Source organism: Asterias amurensis, chromosome 20 (assembly GCF_032118995.1).
Source record: "Asterias amurensis chromosome 20, ASM3211899v1".
Classification (NCBI taxonomy): domain Eukaryota; kingdom Metazoa; phylum Echinodermata; class Asteroidea; order Forcipulatida; family Asteriidae; genus Asterias; species Asterias amurensis.
In genome coordinates this window covers 14855462-14867979 of record NC_092667.1, presented here as the reverse complement: position 1 = coordinate 14867979, position 12518 = coordinate 14855462, and the positions used below count along the sequence as shown (strand labels likewise).

General features: G+C 37.4%; 1 protein-coding gene across 6 annotated transcripts in view; it reads right to left on the bottom strand.

The window, feature by feature from the left end:
• Positions 1-12518, bottom strand: part of LOC139952562 (uncharacterized) — a 30447-nt gene that overhangs the window by 17082 nt on the left and 847 nt on the right. For 2 of the 6 annotated variants that reach the window (XM_071951737.1, XM_071951738.1), the window contains exon 2: positions 9408-9596. The exons of 2 other annotated variants lie outside the window; for them this stretch is intronic. In XM_071951737.1, the coding sequence (XP_071807838.1) occupies positions 9408-9498 (91 nt within the window). In that variant the 5' untranslated portion in view covers positions 9499-9596. Of the gene's footprint in view, positions 1-9407; positions 9600-12518 lie in introns of all 6 variants that reach the window. 2 more of the 6 variants (XM_071951735.1, XM_071951736.1) reach the window with 1 other exon arrangement.

Here is a 12518-nt window from a genome sequence, read left to right as displayed (position 1 = left end):
CTATTGGAACATTTCAGGGGCACCAAGGCAAAGACCAGGGGGGGGGGCAAGAGAGGCAATTGCTGCCATTACCCCATATCAAGCAGCAGGCTTTGAGGATAACGATTCCACATGGCAAAGTTGAAGGAGTTGACATGGACCCTGGGGCCAATTTTATAGAGCTGTTTTTTTTTTGAAGACAGAAAATGATTTTGGGGAAGCGTATACGCACAACAAAACCACCGGCCCATTCGATCACCAATTAGCAGAGCTGCCAACATTTGCATCTTGCAATCAGGAAGATTTTATACCACAATGAGGGAGATAATTAGAATTACGTTCAAGATAAAAGGGGAAAGTTTCCATAATCAAAGAGCTATTCAAATTTGTTCATCAGATCATGGAAAGATTTGTTTATTTTCAGGGAACTTTCTGCAGAATCATGGAGAGTTGGCAGTGAGCTCGTATTAGCAATAACCATTATTATCTCAGAGGTTGAAATGCATTGTTAGCCCAAGCTGGGAAGTACAATACCAGTTAAGTGCAGATAACATACAAAGAGAAGGTTAATTGGCTATGTGAACAGGTGAATAGTAGTTAGTACAAAGCTATAGAGCCATTCATTCAAAATGACAGCGTTGAATTTAATTGAATTGGGAAACAAAAGCAGCTTGATTATAGTGGGGACCAGCAGTACAGCATTTATTGAACGCATTTCCCTTTCAGTCCCAAATCCTTCTCCTATTACTACATGTAGTACATGTAAGCACATTTACATATCATACAGAGTATATTATCTTGATTTGAGAGTAAGCAGATTGTTTAATACCATTGCTAATGAGTAATAACGCTGATCAATGCATAGAGTATTCTAGGATCAATGGATAAAGATATAACAAGGATGATCTTTATACCTTGAGATAGCTTCAAAGCCATCTTAAATCTACATGCTGTACATGTAGCATCTGATCAACCTTTTCTATGTTTACTTAAGATTCACACACTGCTGTTTACTGTACAAATACAATTGAGTTTCTGTTTTAAGTGCACATTGAATGCACTTTTCTGATCTTGTGTTAAACAACACATCACAGGTATAATAATTAAAAACCGACAAATACTACACTTTTTAGAACAGAAATGCTGATGATGCTTACCTAATCGCATATCGACTACGTGTAGCTATGCATCTATTAACATACACTGTAAATACACACGCACAGTAGACATGCACGGTACACAAGAGCCGATTGTAAATGCACACGCCAAATTGACATGGCAATCACTCAAGATACCTTCCACACTGAAGTAAATACACGCTCTTAATTTTCATTTTACTATCCCAAGGCTCTGTTGAATCGCAACGACTGTTTAGACCGGTGAAATCAAGAATTAATAATCCTTCACACTGACTGTGCTTTTGCACAGTGCAGGATACCGATAGCAATTACATACGGGTTGTATGTAGCGCAGTGGATGTGTCCTGCGTTCCAGGAAACATCGTCGGTGACATGAGCTATGCCTGACCTATTTGATAAATTGCCCCTATAGCATTGAGAACCATCTCAATTATAGACACACCGGTTCAGAGATGAGACAAGTTTCATCAGGTGATCGGTGGGGACAGTGTAATGGAGGAGGGACCGAGGGAAGAGCTTGGGTGAAGAATGCGGAGGAACGATTTTTCTTTGTCTGGGGATGGAGCCTGGAATTTACTGGGTGTTATATTTAGGGGGTAACAAATTCTCTCTACTCGGGAAGGGGGGGGGGCCAGTGTGATGGAGGAGGGACCAGGGAACAGCTATGGTAAAGAATGCACCAAGGGGCAGAGATATTCCTCGTAGGATAAAGACTCTGGCATATACTGTACTGGGCGTTATATTTAAGGTGTAACAGATTCTCTCCACATCACCACGATTACTAATCTCAGAGAGGATTGTGTGTATTTAAAGGTCTGGTCATAGATTGGTATTACTCCAAACATTTATAAACATAACCACTTGACTTGGTGAGAAACACAGCAGCTGCTGATGGTATAAACTATTTTGACAAAGAATTTTCCTTGAAGTAATATGATTTGGATAATTTTTTACCAAAAACATTTGAATCTAAGAAATGATTCATGCATGAATCGTTTCCCCAAAGTTGCCCCACAAACTTCATATCTGACAAGATGTTTTTATATACACAATTGTAGACAGAACAAATTGGGGAGGTTTGCAAAAAGATAATGACCCTTCCAATACAGGACTGGGACCATTGTTGTAGCCACAGTGGGCGGGCGGGACTGACCAGAACCACCAAATTTCACCCAGCACTCTGTGCAAAATACACTGTGCTGCCCATCAAACATTTCCCCCCAGAGTGCACTTCAGCAATGATGGCCCCAATATCCAATTCTAAACATGACTAATTTTGTTGAACAGCTCGCCCTTGGTGAACTAAATTGGATTTAGAAGCCCACCACTGCTGAATGCGGTGATGCTTCAACACTGATTGGGACCTATTTGCTCCTGACTTGACAATATTTGCCCTTGGTCATAACAGTTGTAACTGAGCCTATCACCATACATGTAGGTATCCATGACGTTTGTACAGTGTGGAACTGGAAGAACCTGTTTATTTACACTAAAGGCACACATCCACTCTTTATTATCACAGTGAACTCATCAACAAAGGCACACATCCACTCATTATAATCACAGTGAACTCATCAACAGAATGTTTAGGTTGTTTGTTGCGCCCAGCGCTGGTTACCATAAATTTGCTAAGCAGAGAAATAACCTAGATCCAACTTCACAATACTGTTGATCTGTTTCCCCCACAGAAAAAGTTTGTCCTTGCTGTATGGTTCATGTATAAATTGTTTCTCTGTTTTCTAAAGATCGTCGTTCGGTCAAGAAGTCTGCATCCAGAGTCACCACGCTCAACGCGGTTGAATTTGATGCTCCTGTGAAACTACAGCTAGACATTTTTTTTGGCTGTTTTCTCAGCCAGTAGACACTATATTTCATTTAACTTTCACGTGTGACCTTCCTTTTTTTTAAATTTTTGTCTAAAAACAACCTACTGTATGACCCTACAAAAAAAGCATGCGTTCTGTTTGGGCTACATTGTTTGCACTGAAGCCAGGCCTAGAGACCAAAGACCTGCAACATACAGTATTCCCCATGCATATCATGATAAGTGGACAGGACCGCACTAACATACACTGTAATGGTTAACCAGCATGCAAAACATCTTCTTTAGCAAATTGCACTGATTCAAAACTGGGTTAACAGCACAATATATGGGCCACTGACGGCAGCTTGACGCCCACACAAAGGACTTGTCAAAACAACTTTTCCAACAGTAGCTTGTCAGATATTTGCCAACGCAAATCACATATCTGGAAAAGACAGCACTTCTTCTATTAACTTCGATCAAGACAAAACATCAAGACAAAATCAGCAAAGCACCAACTTGGGGAACATAATGTTATGCTACAATTGCTTGAAATTTAGATACAACTTTCTTTTTAAAATGGTTCTGTTTTTTTCAGTGCGACTCACCAATTACAGCAAATGTGTTCATGTCTTAAGCGTCTTCATATTAAATATACTTGGTTTGTTTGCACTCCCCGTAGAGTAAAGATACATGTAGGTTGTTTAAGACGACCGGTTTAAAACTGTAAACTTCATCAGTTTTCTTTTTGGATCAATCTCATCTTCCTTTAACAGTCTGCTTGCCTCAAGTCTCTTCTATCTCCAGCGACCGAATCTTGATTACATTTAAGAGCAGGCATTTTTTAAACCTCATCCACCGATACTTAAACCAATTATTTTTTGCTCACAGCAGTGCTCAATATTATAAAGTCTAGACACGTTGGGTAAATCTAATTTCTTGTTATGGTTTAACATTACCACTTCTCGGTTTTTATCCATTTATCCATACTGTAACCGTTTTTTCGTTATCTCCGATTACGAGTCCGAATCTAACATTTGATATAAATCGCATATTATTCGATGCAGTTTATGTCTCTAGTCTAAGGACAGCGTTGTGAAAATAAAATAACACAGGAATATACAGGGCTAGGGTGACCTAAATATTACTCACTACTGGCTACATGGCAAGTATAGGTTGTATTGCTTCTGACCTGGTATCCTTAACATTTTTGACAAAATAGGGAAACTGCCAAAATAGGGCTAGATAACTTGTAGAGCGCAGCATGTTAATTTGGAGGTCACAGATTCAAATCCCACTCCAGCAATCTTTTCTCTGTTCAATCCAAAACTAAAAAGTAACTGATCTTGATTTTCTTGTTTTTAAGACGGAGGCATTTCTCTGAAAGATTAGTGCTCTGCTATGAACTGGATCACCAGTGAACCTTCAATCTCATAATGAAATTAATCAAGTTGATTCTTCACGAACGCCAGCATTATACGAATTTGGCAATCCTACATTGTCTTTAAACTTGAAGCAATTGGTGTAAACATTTCTTACTCCTCATGATGATGTAGGCCTTTTTGTACAATTACAAAGATGAATGTACTAGAACAGCACCAATACACACAGGCATAGTAACTCCGCCCACATATTGCCAACAACCTGCCATCAATCAATTAGGAATATGATGACAGGTGTTATAGGGCCTGATGGGGCAATTACTGAACCAGGCAAAGTAGGGGCAGTTACCAGGCTAGGGTAGTTCAGGACATCAATAACATCAGGGGCATTACATTCCGTGGCAATGACTACTCTATTTAGCATGTCAATAACAAAATGAGTAAAATATATCAAACAAATCCAAGACAATTTACGAGTAGATGTATTTCAACCATATTGACACAGTTTACAACATGTGCTGTGAGTTTCTTAAAGTGTACATGTACATGTCAGCTCAAATAAGAAAATCATAAATAGTGTTGGGGGGACTTAAAGAAAAGGTTGGGGGGAAGGGTTTTATAACAGCCATGCAAATGTAATAAATGCTTTCTAAACTCCATCAATCAAATGAACAAACTACTAGTAAATAAACAGTAACATAAATAAGGTTTATTATGTGGTTTATTATTTGACCCTAACTATTTACTCATTTATATAGAATTCTGCATTTCATGTTGATTAAAACTAAACACAAAACAAATCAAAATAAACTCCTGTATGTAGATAAAAAGACAAGAAAACATGATGAACTGTGGCCAAACCATGATAACAAATTGTAACAAACACTTGTTAGCATTTCATTCAGGTTCGTGTTATCTCAATTATTGTTATCAAAGGTCCAAGTCCAATCAACCTGCTACATGAACTAACAGGCACTCAAAGAATTAAAAGAGGTATTGTACAGTATTGGTGCGCTGAAAACATAGCCAGAGACAGTGTTCACAATTTGTGTGATCAACCAAATACATGGAATAACAAACCTGTGACAATGTTGGCTTAATCCGTTTAGTGAGTCATAAGAAAACAGTGAAAAAACATAATTTTAAACATAAAAAACTGCCTATTATTTTAGTTGCAACAACCAACATCTTTTTTTTTGTTCTTCTTTTTAGGTTTTAAGCCAAAGAGCCGTAATTGCTCTCAAATATTGCTTTCATTTCTTTTTACAACCTGTGTTTAAGTCCAATGGATGTGTTCCCTGAAACAAACAAACAAACAAACAGGCCCTCTTGAAACAACCCATTATCCAACTACACTGCAATCCTACATTGTACATTACAAACCTATTATGTAGATCTACCCACTGTATAGACCTACGTAAAACCTAGCCATTCTTCCACATTCAAAAGGTCTAGCACTTGAACTAAACACACAATGTGTGCATGACTCATGCTCGGGGTATACCAATCGGATGAGATCATACAATCTAGGTGCATTATCCATAACTCACAAATAACCCAATAGAGCATAGTTCCCTTTGATTGAATCTCCACACACAGTGTACAGAAAAGCTACCATCAATATGGTCTCACTACTTGAAGAGAATTTAAAAAAACGACTGGGTTTAAAAGAACTTCCTTCTTAAAATTGTAAACCCTTGGAGTTGGACAATATTAATATGCTGAAGGAATAAATATCAATTTGGGGTTGAACTAAGACTACTAAGAACTACAACAAATTCTCGCACATGTGACGTACTATTCCTCCGCTATTTGTATTTTACAATTCCTATACTTGTGGAGGATACAGCTAGACAAATATGAATAACCCTGAATTATTTATTTGTTTTGTTCATCCGTTACCAACTACATTTGTACATGTACTCAAGTACTGTACAGTAAGGTCCCTGGAATCCAAAAAATTGATAAAATAGAAAAATCAATAGAATCCCCAACCTGCTAGCTGAGTCCATTATATATGTAGCTTGAAGGTACAACATTTAAGTGCTTCAGTTATGTACCATGGGATTTGGCGTGGCAGTAAAATTGACAGATTAAATACAAGCTCAAATCCTTCAGTTTTTTTGCATAAAAAATCGACAAAGAGTGGATGTATGTAAAGCAAGCTAAAAGTCCTCACCTCAACACCAGAAAGAAAATAAACCCCTTTTAAAAATTGTGACGGAAGCCAAGATGGACAGAGTTTCATCTTTAAACCTGGCACAGTACACGAACGGATCAGAAAGCACATATCAAGTACAGTGTAAATCGATGTCTCTGCACAACATTTGCATAGCTCCCATTTAGGAGCAATATTGACAAAATGCTGCCCCGCATCATAGATGAACACTTAAACTGGCCTAAATTTAGACCAACTTTGTACTGTGATTTGAAATGCGCATGCTTGCTGCCAGTTTTGTGTTCAGTACAGCGTCTTGCACGACTTATTATTTGCCCTCCAAGCTCCCTTCAAAGGGAATCCATTTTCAGAATAGTTCAAATGTTTCAGCAGCTGCAGTAGTTTATGGTCACCAATTTGAAGAGTATTAACCAATCTATGGCCCTATGGATTGTTAAACCCATTGCTGAGCAACCACTCATCAATTTTTATAATTTAAATCTCTGTTTTCTAAACCTGCAAAGTTAACTTTAACAACTATTTTAGATTATCAATAACTGACATCAGAGATCATACTGTATTTCAGCTGCAGTCGCTATGCATCGATCTTTTTTCTTTTTCAAATGCACTGAAGTTTTACACACATTTATTTATTTATTTATTCATACACATCTTAAACGTTAACAATGTTGTCGCTTGTTTGTTTTGTCATCAAACATGTACTTCAATCTTGCTGTTTGAACGATGTACCTTAAAACAAAACACATTGGCCTCCGTTTAATTCCAGCAATAAAGCATTATTCAGTCTTGAAGTAAAAACAGTACTAATGTAACAAACTGTACATTGTCAACCGACAGTTTTAAAAGCAAACTTTTGCATATATGTAGAAAGACCGTCACAGTAGAATTGTTTAAAGGGACTGTAACTTGCAACATAATAAAACCACCTCAGCTAGACTGGAGGGAATCAGCTATGCTATTAGCTATCTTGGCCTAGTACCTAGTAGCATACCCTAGAGATCCTTGTGAATAGGGCTTGGAGGTCAAAGGTGAATGTGAACCAGTCTAAATGCAGTGAGTCCAAGATGGTTCAAGCTTCAAATGTTAGGTCTATCGGGAACTAAGGGGGGGCACTAGCTACTAAGACATAACAAACAGGAAAGGTTTATAGCTTCAGCCTCCAAAGTTTTTGTTTTTGTTTTTCAAGAAGTACGAGTGCATGGCCAGCAATACAAAAATATCTTCATGTTTGGTACATTACAACACAAGATAGTTTATAGAAGTAGCTTCCAATGTTGTAGCCATAGATGGGATTTGATGAATGTGAAATTACTTGAAAACAGCTAAAGAGCCTGGGATCAGAAATCAGACTTAAGGAATAATATCATGATTACTTTTAAACACTCACCACTAATGTACATGTACATTGTTACCGTTAACAGTGTACATACAACACTGCAAAGACAGACCGACTGTGAAGATGCAGATTGTCAGCACAGATAATTAAACACTTCCATTTTATGTCCAAAATGGACTACTATCACATTGTTCCTACAAACTATTGTCATCAAGTTTCAACAGAAATGTGTCTTTTTACTGTCAGGTCTGCAGGTATATGTAACTCTTTCCTCATAAACATAGCGGAAGATTGGGTTGACTTTGAGTCCCACAAGGAAGTTACATCTGTTTTGCACTTTAGCTTGTCACCGGTGACAGAATAATGCTGACCACCTTTCACCAGCTAACTATGTACGTGTACACACACTTCTTGTTTACAAACAATCAAAAACAGTCAATATCATACCCAAAAAAAAGCAGTATCTATAGCAAGAATAAGGGAAACCAAAAATAACGTTTCCTCTGTGTTCCTGTCGACCAAGTCATCAATACTAATAAACACACAAATAATAATGATAAACACACCTAAGCAAGTATAAAAAAGGATGGTTATTGGTAAGGTTGATTTACATAATGTGTAAAAAATGTTTTAAATAGTTGTGTTTTGTGAACCAGTTTCCTAACATGATGATTGATTTAAAGATAGGGAAAATGAGACTGAAAGCAATAACAAATGACAAGGAAAAACACATGCACACAAACAAAGTTTTTTTCAAAGTAGTTATAACCATATCTTGCATAAAACAGAGAGAAGTGAACCCAGTACACCCTTGGAAGACAACACAGGTTTAAATCAACAAAATCACACACACTTTGTGTTAAGATTCCGATGGCACAACCACCAGACAGAATGTTGTCAAAGGAATGACGCTTTTGAAGATGATTTTGGGTACACTTTTAATTATTTATTTTGATATGCAAGGTCCATTGGAACAGTAACGTTCAAATGAGTGCGTTCTACTTCTTAAAAGTTTCCTTTTAAAAATATAAAAAATTCATTCATTGAAATGTTGATGTGTTTAGAGACTAAACCTACTTTGTTCTAAAAATATTAATTCCAACCAACTTATTTCCAAGCAATACTTTGGGTTGAAATCATCCTCTAAACAGGAAGATAAATGTGTACCATTTCAATGTCACACTCTAAAGATTAATCATAAAGATGGTAATCACGCTATGTCCAAGACAGTGTGTGTGATCAAATGAAATCAGATTTGCTCTGAAAAAACAAGACCATCTAGAGCAGATAGCTTTACTCATTACATGTACACATGCTGTAGATAACATGGTTAGAAATCTACGTACATGTCATGAGGAACTAAAAGCTATATTTCCAGCAATAGCAGAACAACTGAAGAAAAAGACCAAAAGAAACAAACAACTTAAAGATGTTAAAAATTGTGCAGTTAAAAGAAAACGCCAGCCACCAGTTACATTACAAGGTATTAATAAATTAGTCACTCCTGGGGAAAGGGTGGGTTAAAGACAATAAATGAAAAACACACTAGTCCAAAATAAAATATGAAATTGACAAACACAAAATTTACTCTTTTGGGCTAGGGCTGCCTCTCGTGCCTTCTTTCTACTACGAGGTCTCCAGGAGGAAAAGGACCAACGACTCCGGGATCTTTCCTTCATGATAATTACATGCAGTCAAAATAAGAATATGGGCGTCTTGGCTGGGCCGTTTGGGGAAATGATTTCACTCTACGTGGTGGATATTGCAGGCATGTAAACTTCTGGAAAGAAAAAGAGATCCGGGATGGTTCATGCATGGATGGAACAAAATAATAAAAAAGCAAACAAATCAAAGAAAATATGAAATTGAAAACAGATGACAAAAGAATGCAATACCACAACAAAAACTTAAATGCCCATCTTTAAAAACCATACTCCCATGCTGGGCTCAAGATATGTCACTTTCCCTTGGGTTTGCCAGGGTTAAACATTCAATGTAAAAATGCTTACAAAAAAAAACTACTGTGGAAACATTTTTAGTGCTTGAGTTGTACAAATATCATAGAGCTACATGTGTATAAAATGACAAATATACATAATGGTGGTCCAGCACTTCTGCAGACATGTGGCAAAATATTTTGACTGAACAGATTACTGCACACTGAATAAAGCACTGAATGATAGCAACTGATACAATGCGTGTAGTATTTACATGTAGCTACACAAGGGAAATTGTTCACTGATATTCCAATGTTTTCATGTCACCAGTGTGGCAGATTCTACTAAGGCATTTTACCTGAACCTCAAGGCTATACAAAATCAACTAAAAGAAAGAAGTTTGAACCCTATGAAATCAGCTCTTTGGTTGTTATGAATCAATTTGAAAAAGCATACAGTAAGGCCAGGCACATGACACACGTGTTTGCAAAGCTGACACACAAAATAGTGCACATTTTATGTACAAAGTGACATTTTAGAGACCTAACATTACAATCTATGTGGTGCAATTTAAAACCAAAACTAAAGGAATAAAAAAGCGCAATTCAAGCAAAGATAACAATTTTTCATTTTCAATTTTTTTAAGCAATACACCGTGCAAGCCGTGCCCATTTTGGGGACCGTAGAATGGGTCAATGAGCGACCTGCTTTTGATCTCTATCATTGAGAAACACCTGTTAAATTGATATTAATGTGTAATGACAATTAATAAATATCTTGGACGGTTTCAAGTCTCTGATTGGTCAAAACCCGGTCACGTGGGGGAGTGTTAACGGTCGGTATACAGACCGGCTTTTGAAAATAGCGAATAAGTGGCCCCTAAACAGCATACATTGTGTAAACCTTGCGCGTTGCATTGTATCGGATGCATATTTATATCCATGTTAGTTTCATGCAGCTTCGCACACTTGCGCATACGCGCGCTGAAAATGTATCAATTTTGAGTGCGCGCGTGTAACAGGTACGCACGTACAAACTCATTTGTCTTATGGTCTTGTTTATAGCGACATGCTACATGGACGCTGAGCTCATGCACGCGTTTTAATGCACAAAGAACAGTCTACCGTCCAATCATTTGCCTCCTTTGACCCCAGTGAAGGCGCTGAACAGACCATTATTTAAAAGAGTCACTGGTCTCAAAGATCAGTAATGTGATGAATGCGCAAAATAGATGGGAGCCATCAATAGCTCAAATATGGCCGATGAACATTAGTGCTGGGCGAATAGTGAATTTTTGTTATTCGGATACCGCTGGCCAACTATCCGAAATTAACCGGATATTCGAATAGGTTTTTTTTGCCGCTAGAGGGCGCTATTTAAAAAAAAAAAAAATTAAAAAAAATAAAAATATTTTTTTTTGCCGCTAGAGGGCGCTGTTCGTTTGTGAATGAGATCTTATGGGCGGATTGATATTAGTTTTAGACAGTGTCACTCGGTTCATTCATAAAAATGACCGGATCTAATTTAAAGATGGCGATTTGCTTTTTCTTTTGATCGTGATTGACTCTACGTGAAGGAAAACTTTTGTAATCTTTGAACAAATTACGTCAGAAATGTCATTGTTTTAACTCTTCACGGAGGTGAGCATAGTTAAATACTTAATATATGCTGTTTTATGCTGTCTTAATAGAAGTTTCATAAGGATTCAGACAAAACATTCATATCAGTTGTCGCCCGACGTCCGCGGATATTCGGATATTAAAGAATATCCGGTTACTCGGTTGTAATTACAGAATTATCCGGTTTGTAAATAGGTATTCGCGCCCTATGCGGATATCCGGTTAAGAAAAAAAAGGCATTCGCGGTTACGGATAGGAAAACCTATTCGCCATTAACCGGATATTCGAATAATTCGCCCAGGCCTAATGAACATGTCTGGAAGTAGCGCCGAGAGAAAAGTCACAAAATGTGAAAAATTTTAGCCGTTTACTTCGCTAAAAAAGGTATTTATTAATGGGAATAACAGTGTTCGGACCCGATCTTCACTGCGTGGTAATGACCTTGGTTGGTTGGTGGCTGGCGCTGTTCGTTAACAGCGCCAGCCACCAACCCGGTCATTACCGCGCAGTGAAGACTGGGTCCTCGCACTGTTATTCCCTAATTAATGTCTTTTGTTTTTGACACAGTAATATGAATGTTGAGCAACTGAGAAAGATTGTCTCCTACATCAGGCTGTCCTATAAGGAGGTAGACCTAGGCACTCAGATTGTGGGTATGAAGTAACGGAGACATGTAAATACTATAAGTTCATTGAAGCATAACAACAAAACCAACAGGTATGCTAAATATTAATGATAGTATGTAAGGCACGAAGTCTACCAAATAAAGGTGCTCAAGGCGCAGTGTATAATGTGCATTGCTTTTCATATGACTACCTTCCGATGCAACTTGTCGAAACTAACCTAAATAAGTAGAGTACAAGTTTACCATTTTACATTTACCATATTAAAGCTAACAGTCGTCTAATGTGGCAGATGTTACTTGGTTAAATCTACCTCCATGGTTAAATTTATTCCTCCATGGTTTACAGGTTAACATCATGCAGTAATTCATTTTAAATAATTCTAAAAAAATCTTAATAAAGAATTCCCTTTTAAGTTTTAGTTTTGGGGGTTTTTTTTGTAGAAAAACCATTTTGGGTCCAACGCTAATTCCTTAATCAATATTTCCTGGAAATACGAAATATCAAGAAAATATCATGA